General features: G+C 52.7%; 1 protein-coding gene across 2 annotated transcripts in view; it reads right to left on the minus strand.

The window, feature by feature from the left end:
• Window positions 1-16,292, minus strand: part of ZC3H3 (zinc finger CCCH-type containing 3) — an 82,588-nt gene extending 66,296 nt beyond the window's left edge. For both annotated transcript variants that reach the window (XM_081266889.1, XM_081266888.1), the window contains exons 1-3: window positions 16,067-16,292; window positions 13,449-14,766; window positions 11,605-11,798 (exon numbers count right to left, since the gene is read on the minus strand). In XM_081266889.1, coding sequence (XP_081123015.1) covers window positions 11,605-11,798; window positions 13,449-14,766; window positions 16,067-16,154 — 1,600 coding nt within the window. In that variant the 5' untranslated portion in view covers window positions 16,155-16,292. The remainder of the gene's footprint in view (window positions 1-11,604; window positions 11,799-13,448; window positions 14,767-16,066) is intronic.
• Between the last annotated feature and the right edge of the window lie 3,523 nt (window positions 16,293-19,815).

Here is a 19,815-nt window from a genome sequence, read left to right on the forward strand (position 1 = left end):
CCCAGTCTAGCCTCACCCTGTGGGTCACCCTTAACCCCTACAAGTGGACCCCACCCAGAGCCGTACCTAAAACCAGCAGAACCCCCTCCATCCTACAGGGCACCTGAGGCCGCCAGTTCCTGTCAAGGACCTCAGTTAGAACTGGAGACCACTCCCCACTCCCTCACAGCATGAGCACTAGGGTCCTGGGCCACCCTGAAACCTAGGATCTCCCTGGAGTTCCCTGAGGGGCCTCCTGCATGGGCATCATCAGAGAGCACCCAGCCTCACTGAGCAGCCCCCAGGGACTTTCAGATGCACACTCCAGATGTCCTTGGCAAGGCGCACCAGCCACAGCACCTCCTCCTCAGCCCAGCCTCCATGCCTCAAGTCCCACTCCAGCTACTCGAGGACGCTCCACAAACCTCTCCAGGGTGAGGAGCTGCAGGAGGAAGGCTGCCCATCCACCAAGCAGCCCTCCCACCACTTCAGTGAAGAGGCCATAGATCAGTGAGCCACCTGGTCTCCAATACAGGTCACCAACACACAGAGCAGCCCTTCCTCTCCCACTATCCATAGTTGGTAGAGGCTCCAATGCACCTGCCTATAGATGGGAAAGTGGACCACCAGCTGCAGGGCTGGGCTGCAAGAGCTCTGACTGCCCACCACGGCCCCTGGTCCTGACATGGACCCTGTCCACCATACTACACCATCAGGCACAGTGAGCAATGAGGGCCATGCTGCTGAGGGGGAGGTACAGGCCCATGAAGGGCCCCACAGGCTGCCCAGGGCTCCAGGTGTACAGGCCAGCTCACCCTCTCAGCAGGACACTACCAGACAGTCTGCTAGGCGTTCTCACTCCTGGGTCACGACCCCACACTGCCCTTGACTCTGTAGGTCCTGTTGCCCATCTGGAGGAAGAAGACATTATCCAGCTTCAAATTATCTCCAAAATTTGCATACACAAAATGACCAAAATATACAAAGAAAAATAACAACAGACAGTGGAAAAGACATCCCAATAATTGTGGTCTTTAAAAGGACAGGGAGTTGAGGGTATGTTTAGGATACAGCACTTGCCTAGCATGTGTGAGACCCTGGAGTCAATCAGCACCACACACATATAAAGTAGGATTAATTTTTTCTTTTACACACTTGAACTTTAAAAAATAATTAGAGGGCTGGGGGTGTGGCTCAAGCGGTAGCGCGCTCGCCTGGCATGCGTGTGGCCCTGGTTCAATCCTCAACACCACATACCAACAAAGATGTTGTGTCCGCCAAAAACTAAAAATAAATATTAAAATTCTCTCTCTAAAAAATAATTAGATGAATTTGGGTGTGTCCTTTGGAATCTCCACTTCTCAAGATCCTAAGGCAGAAGGAACAAGTTTGAGGCCAGCCTCAGCAACTTAGCCAGACCCTGACTTTTACAGACAAGTTTATGTGTTCAAGGAATTAAAAAGACAAGACTGCAAATTTTTGGTGGAGACCTAGAAATTATTTTAAAAGAAAAATAGAAATTTTAGAACTTAAAAACAGTTAACTGAAATTGAGAACTCAAGGAATGGATTTAATGGCAAATCATACAATGCAAAATGGCAAATAAGTAAATTAGAACTACTACAAATAAGTAAATTAGCACACCTAAGCACATCTCAGCAAAAGTGCTGAAAACCAAAGGTGGAGGAAAATCATACCAAGGGGAAGAGAGAGGTCACGCTTTCCCAGGCAGGCCAGCTGGCCTCAACAGCAGCAGCGGCGTCAGGGGCCATGAGACAGAGCACCAAGGAACACACACACACACAAACAGTGGCCATCCTAAAATCTCTTCTTTACTTTTTTATTTGTTTTTTTTTTTTTTTTTTTTTTGCAGTGCTAGGACTTAAACACAGGCCTCACATGGGCTAGGCAAGCACTCCGTCAATGATCTATATCCTCAGTCCATCCCTAAAATTCTTTAACCAGCAAAAGCACTCTGCTGCAGCTGTGCACACCTGTAATCTCAGCTCCCCAGGAGGCTGAGGCAGGAGGATCACAATTCCAAACCCAGTCTGAGCAACTGAGCGAGGCCTGTGTCATGAACGTACATGCCATCCTTGGGCAGGGCCATGCTCACTGGTACATCCTTCCAGTTTGGGTATATGTGCTGCTGAAGCAAGCACAAGAGTTCTTCTCAAAGAAAAAAAGATTGAGAAACTAAGACAAATGTAAAATTGTTTTAAATAAGTGTATGGCCAGACGTAGTGGCGCACTCCTGTAATTCCAGCCACCCAGGAGGCTGAGGCAGGAGGATTCTAAGTTCAAAGCCAGCCTCAGCAATTTAGCAAGGCCCTAAGCAAGACTCTGTCTCTAAAGAAAATATAAAAAGGACTGGATGTGTCTAAGAGGTTAAGTCCCCCTGGGTTCAATCCTCAGTACCTAAAATAAAATAAAATAATCCTATGTATTTGTGGGATACAATATTTTTATTTTTATTTTACTTTCTTGGTACCAGGGCTTGAACTCACACTTAACCACTGAGTTACCTACCCAGCCTTTTTTTTTTTTTTTTTTTTTTTGTGAGACAGGGTCTTGCTAAGTTGCTTAGGGCCTCACTAAGTTGCTGAGGCTGGCTTTGAACTCAAGATCCTCCTGCCTCAGCCTCTGCATGCTGGGATTACAGGCATGCGTCACCACATCTGGCTGGGGTGTGTGTGTGTGTGTGTGTGTGTGTGCGCGCGCGCGCGCGCGCATGTTCCTGGGAATGGAATGCATCGCACGTGGTAGGCAAGTGCTCTACCACTGAGCCCCAACCCCTACAGACATTTTTCAACAAACACATATTGCAGGAACTGGTCCCAAGTAGACCTGCATTATTAAGGGATATTCTTCAACCATAAGCAGAGAAAGGAACAGAAAGAAAAGGAAGAACAAACACATGAGTAAGTCCGCACAGACGCTGGCTGCAAGTTCTGCCTCATGCCTTCTGGAACACAGGGAGAGTTATCATCACAACAGTGCCAGTGCGTGACGGGGAAGGCGAGAAGCCAAGGGACGCATTCTAAGCTGCCACCATCCAACTAGGGACCATGCTGTGTACAAGCACCAGTGATGACATGAATGCACACTGTCACCTGAGGGGACTGCTAGATGCAGAATGAAAGAACACACAGTAACAAGCCATTAAAGAGAAAATGAAAACTTTCAAATATCCCAAAAAAAAGAAATAAAGAAAAGATACAGAGCTGGTGAAACAAAGAAAAAGTACACAATAAAATGGCAGATTTTAATTTATGCTAATTAACACATCAAAAGTACATACTAAATTTTGTGGGGGATGGGGGTACTGGGGATATTGAACCCAAGGACACTTAACCACTGAGTCACATCCCCAACCCTTTTTATATTTTATTTAGAGACAAGGTCTCACAGAGTTGCTTAGAGCCTCACTAAGTTGTTGAGGCTGACTTTGAACTCGTAATCCTCCTGCCTCAGCCCCCCGAGCTGCTTAGACTAAATATTTTTGAAAGAATTTTGAAAAAACAACTCTTAGCCAGGTGCAGTGGCACACACCTATAATCCCAGCGGCAGGGGAGGCTGAAACAGGAGGATTGCAAGTTCAAAGCCAGCCTCAGGCTTGGTGAGACACTAAGCAACTCAGTGAGACCCTTTCTCTAAATAAAATACAAAATAGGGCTGGGGATGTGGCTCAGTGGTTGAGTGGCCCCGAGTTCAATCCCCAGTACCAAAAAAAAAACACACACACACACAAAAAAACCCCAACACTTTGCTATATAAAAAGTCCAAACATAACAGAGAAAAGGTGAAAATAAATGTGTACATATACAAACTTCTCATACACACACATGTACGTATGTGTGTAGGCTCACACATGCTGCAAACATGAAATAAAGTAGGTACACAGTGTCAGTAGAGCAGGCTTTGAGGCGAGGAACACTACAAAAGAAGCAGAGCACCTCCCAATATTCAAAGCCTCAATCACTAGGGAAATAAAATTCCAGATTGGTCTGCACCCAGCAAAGTATCCTCAAGATAGTTAATGTCAGATTGACACCTGGAACTGAAGAAATTCACAAGCACACTGTAAGATTCTAACACAACCCTGTGTTAGACTGTGGAAAGCCAGAATCAGCCCTCCCCTCCAGAGTCGTAAGAACACAGAAGACTTCAACAGCACAACCAACACTGACTTTCTGGCACTGAACACAACTGCTGAAGACCATGCTTTTTTTTTTTTTGGCACTGGTGACTGCACCAGGGGCACTTTACCACTGAGCTACATCCCCAGCCCCTTTAATCTTTATTTGGAGAGAGGATCTCACTGGCACTCTCTCAGGCAGCTTAGCCCACAGCGCAGGGAGAGGGACTCCCCACTTAGCGACTGTCCCTCAGAGTCTTAGCAGGCATCTCTTAGATCCCATGGCCCCAGTTGTCCCCTGACCAACCATGGGGTACTGCCCCAGAGCCTGCAGTGCAATTCTGAGGAGACCCCAAAACTCTTTCCACTGAGTGTCCTACACTAGACAGGACCAGGCCAGGTGCCACCTCTGCATGGCAGCTCCCCCCTCGGGAGGGCAGGACATACTTGGCCTGAACAGGGGAAGGGGCAGGAGGGATCTGGCATCTTCCCACTATAGCAGGAAGATATTCTTAACAGTGGGAGCTGAGAAGAGCCAAAGGGGCAGCTGGCCTACAAGAACAGCCCTCCCAGGGTCAGAGGATGATGCCTCGCTTGTGCACAAACTCAAGCCTCCTCACGCTCACCACACACTCTGCTCACAATGTCCCCTGACCCCAATCCCAGGAACTGAGCCTGCTGCCACCAGGTCCTTCCATCTTCCAGCTAGAGACCCAGCCACACAGCCTCCCTCTGCCTTTGAGGACCGCGTACCAAGAGTCACATCAGTGCCACTGGGTCTCCAACCTGAGCAGGGATGGCACAATAAGGGACAGTGGCAGGAAGACAAGGCATGCTGGGCTGGGGCTCTTCCCTCTGACAGCAGGGCCACCAGTGCTATGCACAAGACACCAAGGGAAGCCAGCCCCAGGTCTTGACTTCAAGGCTATGATGGCACCATGAGCAGCACACATGTGCAATCCCATGCCAATTCTTGTGGAATAATTCATTAGAACGGCCACGACAAACGTAAAACTGGAGGCCTCCAGCGCGCCTGATAATTTATGCAAGATCCAAGGATCGCTGCGGCTGCCTTTCCCAGAGCCTAATTCAGCATTTTCTTTTTCCCTTATGAAAGCAGGACTCCAGATTTAACTGCTCTCACGCCCTTTAACGGTGTTTGCCATAGTAAAATCGAACAGCCCAGCTGCACACCAGTGAGCAATGATGGATCGCAGACCCCCAAGGTGCCAGCACAGCTCCCAGGCAGCATCTCCAGCAGCCACGCAGCATGCAGGAATGCAGGGCTGGTCCAAAGCACCCCAGAGTTCTACCCCTTAACCTCCCAATCCCAGGAGAATCAACCCTTGGCCACTTTACAGATAGGGAATCAGATATCCGCACTACAAACACAAGGGGCCCAAGTTCCCCAGCGAGGCGAATGCCAGCACCAAGCCTGAACACTCAAAGTCAGGATGTACCTGGCATCCTGAATACAGCCTGCTCCCAGCACCCAGCAACAGAGGCGGTCACCCAGCTCAGCCTCCCTGCTGAGCACACTGGCCCTGAGCCCTACCGTGCCAGGCACAGCAAGCCACTGTGAACACTCTCGAAGCCAGCACCTTGGACCCTGGCACACGTCCTCTATGGCATCTGTCTGCTCAGCTGGGGCTGCAGAACAGCACACACCTCTGCCCACAGGCAGGGAGAGGTGGCGGACTTGGGTCCATGACCGCAGCTCTCTGCTCCCCCACAGGGAGAACCCATGCCTTTGCCTGACATAGAAGAAAAGTGGCCACCAGCATTGCCAAGGCTCAACGCCCACGCTGGGACTGGGCAAGGACCCAAGCCGCCCTGACCAGGCTTCCACTCCTGAAGCCCCAGGGACCTCTAAGGATGGGAGGAAGGGCCTTGATGGGCAGGTCCTTCAAGCCTAAGTACACTGTGCACACAGCCAGGAGGGCATGAGAGAAGAGTGTCAAATAGTCTGTAGACACACCCCCACCAAAAGACTGGGGAGGCTGCCTTCAGGTGGACAGAGGCTGGGGGGCAGACCAGTGCCCAGAAAGCACTGTATGCCCGAGGGGTCCCCAGCCTCTCCATAGGTGACAGCCCTAGGGCTGGAGAGGGCAGGACAGCAAACTGGTGAGTGGTGAAGGGCCTAGAAACTGGGCAGGGCAGCAGGGAGCTAAGAGGAGGTTAACAGAGGTCACATAGGGAAGACTCCCTGAGCACTTCCTTGAAGCGCTTGACTCTAAGAATGGGCAGTGGGCCCCAGAACTGGTGACACCCAGCCAGAAGGGGGGGGTCAAGATCCACTCCTGCCCATTCTGCCAGTGACTGAGGGTGATCCTGCTTCTTGTCCATAAATGGTGAAAGTGGTTCCTCCATACCCAGAGAGCCAGCACTGTGGACTAAGGACAAGGTGGGAATCACCTGTCATATGCCAGTGAACTCTAGGCCAGAGGCAGATGATTCTGCCTGGGTGGCTTATGTGAAAGCCTGTGCAACCTACAGGTCTTGGGCCAGCCTACTGTCACAAACTGTCACATGTAAGAACACCATGAAACCCAGCCCTTTCTGCCTGTGGGAACCCCAGCCCCATCCACCTTCAGCAAGGCCTCATCCAAGCCCTCCACTCTAGCAACTCATCTGCCAAAGTTGCTGCTTCCTGGGCGGGGCCCCAGGCTCACCATGGAGAACAGGAGAAGAGGTGGGCTGTGACTACATACCCACAACCCTGAGCAGAAAAGTAGAGGGGACTCCCACCCCAGCAGATCTCCACAAACTCTTTTCCTTGGCACACAGCAGCAGACATTTCCAAGTGGCTGTTAGGAATCCCCAACTAAGTCAGGCCCGGTGACACACAACTGTACAACAGTGATGCCAGCCTAGGGCTGGGGAGGGCAGAACAGCAAACTGGTGTGTAGTGAAGGGTCTAGGTATTGGGCTGAGTATCTAGAGTATCTAGGGTGAGGCAGAGGGAGTACAAATTTCAGGCCAGCCTCAGCAACCTAGTAGGACCCTATTTTTAAACAAAATTAAATGGGTTGGGGACGTAGCTCCATGGCAGAGGCTTGCCTAGCACACCAAGGCCCTGGCTTCAAGCCCCAGAACAGCAAGAGAAAAGGAAACACTGACTTGTTGGCATCAAGCAGCACCCTAGCCTGGGGCGCAGCACCCCAGGCAGCACCCCCGCTGAGGGCAGCTCAGCAGCCTGCACAGTCTCCTCAGGCAGCCAGACACAGCACTGGGCCTGGCTGGGCCTGGCTGGGCCTGAGGAGAAGGAGCCTCAGAGCTGACCCTGAGCCCCTCAGGCCCCACATACTTATACCAGAGTGAGAGCCTAGATGGATGGTTATCACACTGGGTAACTGATGGCAAGAATTACGGGGACAGTAAATCAGGCACCATTTTGCAACCCCTAAAGGTCTCACCCCGCTTGCCCCAGACTCTCCTGCAATATCCACGGCAGACAATCAGGCAGATCTCCACTCAGACCCACCACACGCTCCAGCCCCATAGGGGCTGGCAGAATCTTAACCCTTCAACCCCAGGAGAAAGGGAAGGAAGAGACAGAGACAAGGGGCACAGGGTCAAGAGGGTACCCCAAGCCCCCCCCCCACTCCAGTAAAACTCTGATTCTAAATCTCTGGGGCCCAGAGAACTCTTTGGAGGCAGAGGAGGCAGGGTCAGGAAGGGACTCCCTGAGTCAGGCTGGAACCTTCCTGACACTCTCAGTCCTCGGGCTCAGCGGCCACACGGCTGCTGAACAATGCAGTTTTGAATTCAATTAAAGTGATTATCTGTTGTGCCAAATAAATTGTGTACAGCATATATCCTGCGGCACTTTACACCTCGGGGCTCATTATTCCCTAACTGTTTCCTCCTGTTTATGTGCTCTCAAATTAAATTGCTGATAATATGCACCAAAATAAAAAATGAGCGCACCTTGTCCCAAGAAAATTGATTCTCCCTTCTCCTGAACTGGCGATTGCCAGGTTTTATATACTCTGTTCCTGGTGATCATTAGTAATTCAATTTTCTTTTTATTAGCCCCCTTATCTGCTGAGCAATATAGTGGCAGGGCTGACCTCTTTCGCACGGGTAAATGTTTAAAATCTTTTCCCTGATTAATTTTGCCAGTTAAGAAAAAGAGGAGAAATGGCCCGGCTCTTAGCCATCACAATGAATAAAGCTTAATGTTGATTGTGATGGAATTTCTAATGCCAGGGAAATTGATTGAACGCGGCAATTACGCTGCAAGAGTAACTCGAGGGAGATGGGATCGCTTTCTCCTGGCCGTAGCCTTTTGGTTATTTAAAACAATCCAATTTGCAAGGATAATTATGTATTAGTGTTTTATCTGCCACTTGAAATGAACAGGGGAGTTTCGATACTGGCCCAGCATTAGCAGGTTATTGCTGCAAATTACTTGATATCTGCTTTCTTTCACATAAAGAGGAAATTAGGCAATCAATTACTAGAAAAAGGTGGACTTAAGAATAAGAGAGGCAAGTGCGCCCTCTGCTGGCATCAAGGCCACAAGGCAGGGCTGCCCTGCAGCTGCCAAAGGCCCCTCTCCCTCCCTCCCAGGCACAGAAGCCCATTAGGAGGTCAGGTCGCTGCCTGGACATCAAGACACTGCTTCCCTGGAGAGCTGGAGCTGGGGCTAAGCATTTTCTGGAGGAAAATGGGAAAAGAGAATATTCCAGCCAGATGAAGGGGCAGCCCCTGACCAGTGACCCCATCCACTGGGAGGAACTGCTACCTAGGAGCCACACAGCCTTGGGTTCCACACCCTCCTGGAGGCAGAACTACATCTGAGCAAGATCCCCAGCTTGGGGACCCAAGACAGCCCTAGCCAGGAGGGAGGGAGACAGCAGGCCTTGCAGGAGGAACCCTGGGGAAGCCTCACGTTGGCTTCAGGATTACCCAGGCTCCGCCTAGGTCCCAACCCAGGGAGATGCTTGTCCTCACTCCCACCCCCTCTCATGATGCCCTAACCAGGCCCCTGTCCTCCTGCAGCAATCCCAGCTCGTGGCCTCTGCTGTCCAAGTTTCGGGTGGCAGTCTCAGGGACCACCTGGTGCGCCTCAGCATCTCACACCTCTTATGTCCATCTTCCATAGGCCCCTGCCCACGGGGGAGGTGAAGACACTCACATAGCCTGGTACACAAGGCCACACGTGCAGGCCTATGACTCATAACCTGCTCCAGCCTCCAGGGTACTGTGGGTCAACACCACCACCTGCTATCCATGAAAACACGACCCAAGTCCCAGCTAACCCTCACCCTCTTCTGTCCCACACTGGCTTCCCAATGTAACCAGAAGCAACCCTCTTTTTCTTACTGGGACCTACAAGAACTTTCACATTGTCTGGTCCCCTCACCTGGGACAACATGTCAGCTACACAGCCTCCCTTCTGTTCCTGGAACACAGGAGACTCAGTCCCACCCCGCCCTCCACTTGCAGAACTGAGAGTTACTTGCTCTCTCTTCGTTCAGGTCCCCTCCTCAGAGAATCCCTCCCAAACACCCGGTCAATGCTGCCCAGCCTTCCCAAGACTTACTGCTACACTCTTCTGCTTCCTCATTTTCAGAACACACTGAGCACCCAAAAGCATCTTTCCAGCCCGTCCATAAGGATGCAGATTGCCACCTGTCTTTACCACCAGAGCACGGCTCCAGCATCCCCTAGGAGCCAGCATGCCGCCTGGCCCCGAAGTGACCAACATGTGGTTGGCGAGTAGACAGGCAGGGGAGGGGGTAGGAGACCTTCCCAGAGGCCCATCACCACAGGCCCTCCCTTACAGTCACCACACTTGATTATGAGGTTGCTCACTCCCCTGGTCCTATCAGGGCAGTAACCATAGCAGCCCCCACAGTTCCCAACAAGGCCTGACCCAAGGCTACATACTGTCCAGCAGGGAGAGGTGGGAACCTAGGGATCCACATTCCTTCCTGCCTACCTGTGGGGCTCACGGCAGTGCCAGCCCCTGCCAGCAGAACCATCCCCAGTCCTTACCCCACCCTGCCCCAGGCCAGAGCGAACAGGCCAGCTGCAGGCACAGAGTGTGGAGCTGACTCAGAGGACACCAGTGAGGACCTCACTCAGCCATCCTCCCACCCTGCCTTCCCATGACACCAGCAGGCCCCTCCACCCCAAGCTGGAGTCCTCCTCCACCTATCCTCCCTACTTGACCATGAGCACCTGCCCTCTGTCCAGTCAAGTCTTTTTCCACACTCCCATCCAGCCACTGCACTGCAGCACCAGGTACCTCTTGGTTCCCCTGGCTCCCTGTCACCTGGGAAGATCCACACTGGCCCCAGCACATGACAGGAGTCAGCCACACAAAACAGCAAGCAGCCAGCACCCTCCAACTTTGCTGCCTCATGAGCCTGCAGTCCCAATCCCAGCTGCACAAGCCCCTTCAGTCCTCTGGCTGGACTGTGGGCCCCACACTCCTGTATCCAGCTCTCCACACAGGCTCTCAGCTCTGCCCAGCAATGACCCTCCCAGAGCCTTCCCCGGAACCTTCCCGGTCAGCCAAGAATATTTCCTGAATGAGAGCCAGTATCCACTCAGACTGCCCATGTCCATGCTTGCTAGTCTCCAAGCACCCCACCCTTTCCAGACTCTACACACACTTGGCCACATTTGCCCAGGTGCTCCAAGGAGAATGATAGGAGATGCCACAGGGTTAGGTGTACCCAGACAAACCCAGCTCCCCAGGGCCATACCAGGTGAGTGCCACCCCTAGGACTCAAGACCCCTCACCACAGATCCCGGAGCACACACTGGCCTGGAGATGGCCCCCCAGTGTCAGTGTATCCTGACATGTCTCCTCCCAGTGGGGGACAGGGCTGTCCTCAGAGGAGTCATACCTACAACCTGTAGGCCAGGATCTACTCAGGCAACCGCAGGGAGCTCTCAGGACCTCCCGCAGGCTTCCAGCTGCTCACAGCAGAAGGTGACTCTGGGAGAATGCAACGAAGACTTCCAGGCTGGCCCAGGACAGGGGAGCAGAGCCCTGTGGGCCTCCCTTGGAGGAGGCGAGGCTGGGCACAAGGGCCCTTACCCATCACCTCCCACAGGAGGGATACAGTGGGTACATACTGAGGACTGTGCAGAAAGGCTACCACACTCCTGACTAGCTGCACTAGCCCCCACCCAGGCACAACACTCCCAGTCCCTCTCCTGCACTCATCACCTGACCTCCCGCTGCCCACCAGGCAGAGCCCTCTGGGTCCACAGCCCTCCAACAACATGTTTAGGAGACAGCAAACATGGTTCCTAAAAGGCCAGGGAAGAGCCAGATGTGGTGTGCACCACTGTAATTCCAGCAACCGAGGAGGCTGAGGCAGAAAGAGTGCAAGTTCAAGACCAGACACTGTCTCAACATAAAAAATAAAAGGGGCTGGAGATGAACCTCTGGGTTCAATCCCAGGTAGGGGTGCAGCTTGCAGCCATTCCCATCCCATGATGAGCCCCTTCCCCTGGCGTACCTTCCTTGGAGGGGAGGTGGGCCCGGCTTGGTGGCAGATGGCACAGCCGATGCCTAGTGACCTGCACCAGGCCCTTATTGGGAGTCCTCTTCAGAACAGGGTTGTTCTTCCCCCGAAGGACCTGTCTCCGCCGCAGGTTAAGGTGGCTCTTGGTAGTGGCAGGTGAGGGGCCATTCTTCTTGTCCCCAGGAAGGCTGTAGAGACAAAATCAAGCAGATACCAGCGGAATCACTGGTGGCTCTGTCCACCCACCCTTCCTTACCCAAGTCTTCATGGGAGGGCATGGACCCAGACACAAGCAGGCAGAGCTCCGTGGCTTCTTCCAAAGCCCTGCCTTCCCTACCCAGTCTGACGCAGCACCCACCCAGCTGCTAGTCCACTTCCCTTCTCCCCCTCCCCTTCCCTCTGCAGCCAGGATGAGCAAGCAGGCAGATCCATAATCAGAAGACCCGGGCCAGGGCAGGCTGCCACACTCCCCACCAGGGCAGAGGCCTCAGACCAACCCCTCCTGGAATGCCCACTCCGCCCCACTTGCCCAGTCCAAGCAGCAACAGAAAGAGATGCAGCCCTTGAGGAGGAGCTGCCACCAGGCCCACAGGCCAACCCCGCCCACCTGTGAGAGGGGTGCCCCAAGGCTCCCTCTCCACACACCCCAGAACAGAGGAGGCACAGGCATGGTACAGCAAAGCCACTCTCCAAGAATTTGAAGAACAGGGACTGGGGTCAGAGGAAGGGAGCCTACCCTGAGCCAAAGACAAAGGTCAGACAGAAGAAAGAGCTCCTGCAGGGCTGGGAAGGCACACTTCACAGCAGACACTCTGCCCAGCGGTGCAGCCTCACGCTTCTGTTTGTTAGCTGCTCATCTGATGAAGTCTCAGAACCCAGAACAAGACTCTGGGCTACAACATCATCTTTGAGTCTCTCTACAACTCATGAGGATGGGGAGCTCAGAAAGGACTGTATGCTTGTGAGGTGGTAGCACCATCGAGTCACCTGGCCACCACCAAGAGAGTGACTGGGATGTAAGATCATTTTGTTCCCTCTGGGGATGACCACCTGCCACCTAGTCACTTTCTGAGGGTGGCCAGAGCTCAAATCTGAGAAATCCCAAGAGGCTGCAGTGCACCAGCCCCACCCAGCTGCTGCCCACTGCATTGAACTGGAGCAGCAGACTACCTGGCCCTGGGCAGAACACCCAACAGGGCCAGGCCTCGTGGAGCCCAAGGCCCAAGCACCCCCCCACCTCAGGGCCAGTGCCCAGAGCCCCAGGCCACCACCCAGCTCAGATGCATGGTCCACAGCTCCAGACTGGGGGCAACCACAGGCTCCCACACAGCCTCCCCCTCCTGCTGCACTCTGGGCAGACTATCTATGGTGGCTGCTCCCCAGAAGCCAGACTGGTACCATGCCATCTGTACCTACAAATGTGGAAGGGAAACCATGCCTCACAAGCTTCTGGCCATGAGACCAGGCTCCCAACCCACCACTGCCTGGCTGGATCCAGAGCAAGGTCCTTAGTCACCCTGAGCCTCCCCTTATGCAGCTTTAAGAGTCTTAAGCGCGACATGGCTCTAAAGGACAGTAACACCTACAGCCTACTGGACACGATCCCACACACAAAGCCCCTAGGTCAGGCCCACAAGCCAGTGGTGCTGATCATGCCCACCATGAGCCCCAACCCTCGCTGCCCCTCCCTGGAGGTAGGCCCTCCCTCCCAACACTCTTGGAGGGAGCAGAGGCTAAGGGCTTGCCCCAAACTCCACAACTCAGGGGCCAGAAGGATCTTGCTGGTCCCAGCCCCCTCCGCGTACCCAGATGGGACACTGGGCAATGGAGATGCACACCTGGTACTGCCCCGCCTCCGGACAATCTTGGTGCGGCTCTTTACTTTGTAAGCTGATAGTGGTGTCTCCCCAAAGAGGGGCTTCAAGCTGCCAGGTCCCACTGCTGGCCTGTCTCCTGGTGGAGACCTAGATGGAACTGGGGAAAGTTGAGAAGCATGATCCTTGCTGCCAGCCTCTGACTGCCAACGGAAGGAGGAAGAAGAGGAAGCAGAGGGGCTGGATGCCTTCCACTTGTACTTGCTGGGAGAGGGTCCGGTCTTGGAGTTCATGGCCAGCCTTCTGGGCCTGGCCTCTGGGTCAGCTCTGGGCTGTGGCTTCTCTGTCTTTCCAGATGTGCCAAAGGAGGCCCTGCTCACATTCTCTGTAGCTGCTCTGGGACTGAGAGACCTCCGAGTGGCCCGGGGGCTCTTTGCAGAGGAGGCCACCCATTTGTAATTGCTTTTCCGAAACTTGTTGGTTCGACAAGACACTAGCAGTGAGGTTTCCCGGGCCTGCCTGGGCCCTGAGACTGATCTGGCTGGGGCCACCACTGAGCCCAAGGGAGCTGGCTGATCCGGATGGCCAGCATTCACTCTTTCATCCCTAAGGGGCTGCACAGCACAACTGGCTGCAGAATGAGGGCCCACCTTCCGACCCAGGGCCATCCCAGTGCGTGGGGGTAAGGTAGAGGACTGCAAGCAGGCCTGGACGACAACTGCGCTCTCACTGACCGTCCGCCGGGGCTCCGCAGGGCCATCATTCACACTGCCCACAGACTTCACAACCCGTGGCTTGCCAGGCTCCTTCTGGCAAACCAAAAGGGGATCCTTAGCACTGTAGCTCCCCCTGCCTCTTCCTGGCCTCAAGGGCTGCAGCTTCCCAACAGGAGGCTCACCCTCGCCTTCCTGGGGTCTTTGGTCACTCCAGGACATGTCCTCATAGTCTTCCAAAGAGCTCCGCTGGGCTCCTAAAGTACTTATGGAGCCAGACTTTGATGGTGGTTTGATTTTGATGACCATGTTCTGATCTGGACTGAGCTGGACCTGTCTCTCAAGAACATACGGCTGAGGGTCAGGGTCCTGGCTGCCTTCGTCCTTGAGGGGTGCTTGCACAGCATGGTCACCAGCTGGTTCTGAGGATCCCAGGGGCCGGTTCACAAGGGAGTATTTCTTACGCCATGCAGGTCCATGGTGTGATGAGAAGCCCCTTCGGCTTGGACGAGGGTAGCGGGCAGCAAAGGCCCTGCCACTGTGGTAAGAGGGTGGCTGCCACTGGGAAGCAGATGAGGTGCCTGGGGCAGAGGCATTGCCATGTAGGTTTTTGTAGTCATCGATTAGACCTGAGAAGACACAATTACAGACTCAACCAGAGGTGTGAATACAGCAGCATTAATCACTATAAGGGAGGGGCATAAGCTGGCAAGATACTCTCCAACCCTGCCGCCGGAGTCCCTGCCTGATTCAGGGAGCAGCCCCCAATGCCTGGGAACAATTCAGCTCAAAACCCTAGGCCTGGGGCTGGGGTTGTGGCTCAGTGGTAAAGCACTTGCCTAGCATGTGTGAGGCCCTGGGTTCGATCCTCAGTACCACATAAAAATAAATAAATAAAACAAAGGTATTGTGTCCAACTACAAAAAAAAAAAAAAAAAAAAAAACCCTAGGCCTGTCTTTTGCACAAGACTTTTTCCCCATCTGTTCTATTTCAATATTACTTCTGCTGGTTTATCCTGAAAATGCAGCCCTGTGGTAGGTCAGTTTCTATTTGCTGCTTTGTTAGATCCACGATTCTTTAAGGGAAGTGTCACTCCATATCCAGAGACTAGCCAGGTCCCAAGCTGCAATCTCTGGACAAGGATACAAGTCAGCCAGAGTGGACCTCTGCTCTGCCCACAGAGGGGAAGGATGCTTAATAATCTCCATGGAGGGTAATGGAACCAACGCCCCCAACACTGGTACTTGACAGCAGATAAAAGAACACTCAATACACAGGCTGGCGACCTTCCTGACGTGTCACTGTCTCCTCCAAAACAGGAGGCCTGACACCACAGGCTTTCCAAGGAAGTCCCCAGTGGCTGGCCTGGCGCAGGGAAGCAGGACACAGGCACCAACACTCAGCTGCCAAACCAACAGGCAGCCCTCCAGTTACGGACACCCCCAGGCCGGTCCTGCCCAGACAAACAGAAAGCCATCTCAGACCAGGCGCCCGCCAGGGCGAGTGCGAGGGAAGCCCAGCGGCGGCAGCGGAGGCAGCCCGCCGGATTCTCACTCCTGAGGCCTCCCTCTGTGGGGATGACCTGGAAGGGTTTTAAGCCTAGAAAGACCAACTTGGGTTCTAAGCAGGAAGCTGAGGGCTGGGGAGTCGGCCTGGAATCCGAGGGGCTGCGTCTGTACAGAGGGAAGGACGGGGCCCAGCCGGGCGCCAGCGCGCTACCCGGAGCGACCGGCCGCCCCTGCCCGGAAGGCCCGCTGCCCACGCCCGGCCCGGGACCCGCCGGAAACCGGCCCAGGCCGATCCCGCACAGACGCCGCGGTCCCGAGCGTCGAGAGAGCGCGGGCGAGGTCTACAACTCCGGAGAGGCCCGCCAGCGGTGAGGGGGGAAAAAAGGGAACGCACGCCCGGCCCGGCCGGGGCCGACCCACCCTGTAGGAGGCGGATCTGCCGCCGCAGCTGCTCCTTTTCCTCCATCTCCCGAGTCCGCGACGCCCGGCCAGGCCCCCGCAACGTCATCGCTGAGCGACTGCGCCCGGCGGGCGGGGTCGGAACGGCAGAACGCCGGAGCACCCAGACCGCGGGCGGCAGACTTGCGCCGTCGCCTCAGCAACGCGGGGCTGCGCACGCGCAGAGAGAGCCGCGGGTGACGTCATCAGGGAGCGCCGGCAGCGGCGACTCGCCGTGTCTGCGCACGGGGCAGCTGCAGTTCCTCGAGGGGCTCCGGGTGGAGATGAACCGGTTAACAGTTGCTTTGGGCCGGGAAGCTCTGCTGACGCCAAGCTGCGGCCGGAAGAGAACGATCGAAACGCCCCGAGGCCTTTTACGGAGACATGAAAGCCTGGCTTGTGGGTGGAAAGAAGTGTTGAAACGTGTAAACCCTTGTGCACTGTTGGGAACGTGAAGGTGCAGCCGCCGGAAACGGCCGTGGGGTTCCTCAGAAAGGTAAAGGTAGGACTGTGGCCAGCCCCCACCCGGTGGACACCCAGGAGAACCGAAGGCCCCGACTGGGCAGTCGGTGCGACTCGGCAGCCTCGTCACCACAGCCAAATGGAAGCAGCGCCAGTGTGTGTGCAGAACAGAATGTCCACGTGCATGTGATGGGGTGTTATTCACCTTGGAAAGGAATGAAGTTTGACCTGTGCTGTAACGTGGACGAACTCTGAAAACTATGCTAAGTAAAAGTGTGGGTTCCACTACTCCCTGCCGGAAGAATCAGATCAAAGCAGAAACAAGACTTGATTCTTAGGCTTGAGCATAAAGGAGGGGGAGACGGACATCCCAGGCTGACCCAAAGGCAAAGAGGTGTGCAGCTTTCATGACATCCACGGGACTGCTGCTCCATGTCATGAGGGCGGAGGCACAGTGTTCGCTGGGCCTGGTCTTCATCGTGTCTCTTGAGTGCCATTCATACCTGTCTCAATGGGCAAAGATGCGACTCATACAGTTGAGGGGGAGAAATAAAGAATGCCCGTGCGCTTCTGCCCCTTTCAATATTTTTATTCACTCAAATCACGCAATACAATTTCACTCTGTAGGTTCTTTTTTTAATTTTTTTTTAGATGTAAATGGACACAATAACTTTGTTTTATTTTTATGTGGTGCTGAGGATTAAACCCATTGCCTCACAGGTGCGAGGCAGGCACTCGGCCCCGGAGCTACAGCCCCAGCCCACTCTGTAGGTTCTTTTTTTTTTTTTTTTTTTTTTTTTTTTTTTTTGAATTTTTAATATTTATTTTTAGTTCTCGGCGGACACAACATCTTTGTTGGTATGTGGTGCTGAGGATCGAACCCGGGCCACACGCATGCGAGGCAAGCGCGCTACCGCTTGAGCCACATCCCCAGCCCCACTCTGTAGGTTCTTAATCAAGAAAATGTGATCCTTAGTGCTGGGCACTGAAAGAGACATAATCAATCCACAGCAAACAATTCTAAGTTAATTCCAAGCACTGCAATCACACTTAATCATGACAGACATTCCCTCTGCATGCTAAGCTCAAGTGCCAGATCTAAAGTCTCAAGCCTTGGGCTTTAGGTCCAGCAGATGCACACTCTCTCAGACCTCAGTGATCACATGAGGAACCAAGGCAGGTTTCTCCATGAGGAGGGGGTCATAAGGGGAAGTTGCTGTTCTCACCAGGGTTAAGATGTGGCTGTAGAGTTTGAAAGAGGTGAGGAAGATGCAGAGATCAGGCAGATGATGAGAAGAGTTGGGGTGTCAGTCCAGGTCCTCACCAGGCTCTCAGTGAGGGTATCAGTGTCACTGGCTGAATGTCTATTCATTGGTCCCATCGTTTATACTAAATTTTTTCAATCCCTATCAGCTGTTACCAGGTTTCTCAGTGACATCATTTGTCCTGAGTTTAAGGCATCTGGTCTGGTGGTTCCCACCCTGATTTTCTCACCTCTTGCCTTTATCAGGGCGAGGGCAATGTGACAGAGACTTCACTCTTTGAGTTTGTCAGAATTTTGAGAAGTGACTTGCTTTTATCAGGCTGTGTTTGATGACCATATTGGAGGTCTCCCTAAGTGTACCTGGTGGGGACTGCAGTTTTGTTTCAAAATGGAGTTACTTAAGGCCATCCTTACAATGTCTCTTTACCATCTTAACCCATCTGCCCATTGTCCCAGAGGTGGAGCACCTATAAAGCTAAGCAATAAATATGCTACTATGGTAACTTTGAAGTAACTATTTTTAGAGTTTTAATGACAAAATATTATGTACTATGTACTGAACTGATACATAATATAAGAAATCATGGAAGTATTTTTTAGAACTGGGTTGTAGTAAGGAATGCACTGTATTTCAAATTCAATGGTGGAAAATAACTGTCCTACACATAGAACACTGGGACACTGTGGACTGCACAGTAACAGGCATTGGATTGCCTGAAAGTTCTGGGCCACAGAAGCAATATCCACTTGCCCTCATTATCCTCTTTGTACATCAGAATTCATCTTTGCCTCTGCCTGGAGTTCAAAGAGGCTGACTTATATGGCCTGTGTTTTCCCTCTGGCTTCCTGTTGACTTGCCCAATTAAAGGCACAGCCAGAAAGGAGATGAGGGTCAGAGTGTTATTCTCCATGATTGTTGTGTCACAATCTCCATGACTGTTGTGATGGCCCACTGTTTAAGTCTTAATTTTCAGGTGCATCTTTTAACCCTATAAGACTGGCTGAGGCTGAGCACAGCATCTGCTGCCTCAGCACTGGCTGGTTTTACTAGCAGCGGACAATAAGGTGGGTAATAATTGCCACCTCTTTTGCAGTCCCTGGTGTTTCACCATGTCTGGTCAGTTCCCACAATCCTGTCTGTATCTTTGTAAATGTTCATTTTTTTACACTCTCTTCAAACACCCCTTTTCTGTGCCATTCTTTTGCTGTTAAGGCCCTGGTTACTGTACTGCCTTTAATAGTCATAGCAAGCTAGATATATAAATAAATGTTTTATGCCTGATGCTGTAATAAAGATAAACCAAAAGCACACTGGATGTATAATTGAATATTTCTAGTCATCTACTCAAAATCCATTTTCCAGCCAGGCACAATGGCACATGCCTGTAACCCTAACAGCTCAGGAAGCTGAGGAAGGAGGATCGCAAGTTCAAAGCCAGCCTCAGCAAAAAGCAAGGGACTAAGCAATTCAGTGAGACCCTATCTCTAAATAAAATACAAAATAGGGTTGGGGATGTGGCTCAGTGGATGAGTGCCTCTAAGTTCAATCCCTGGTTCCCCCCCAAAAAAATCAATTTTTCTTTTCTTCCTTGAGAATAAAGTGGTTCTATAAATGCTTGAAATAGTCAAGAATACACAATCACACTCTGAATCATACCTTTTTTTTCCGACAGTCTGTTCACTGCTTATGATTTGTTGATACACCTTTGAAATGTTGGATTCTAAGCACCAGGCACTGTGAGGAAAAACAGACTGAACAAGTATCTTCTGAAACCAACGACCTTGATGATAAAATAAGCAAGAGGGTCACCTGATTACAGATTCAGTGCTCATGATGAAGTCCTTGCTGTAAAATGGTGGGATAATAAACATGTCCTTGTTGGAATGAACTACAGTACAATGGAGTACTCCGCAGCTGTCCACGGTAGAGAACTGCAGTGAAGAGCAGGTGAAGGCGGGCACCATAGCACATCCCGCAGTCCCAGTGCCCTCATGTTGAGCTCCA

Source organism: Spermophilus citellus, assembly GCF_964194105.1.
Source record: "Spermophilus citellus genome assembly, chromosome: 14".
In the NCBI taxonomy this organism is placed as follows: Eukaryota; Metazoa; Chordata; class Mammalia; order Rodentia; family Sciuridae; genus Spermophilus; species Spermophilus citellus.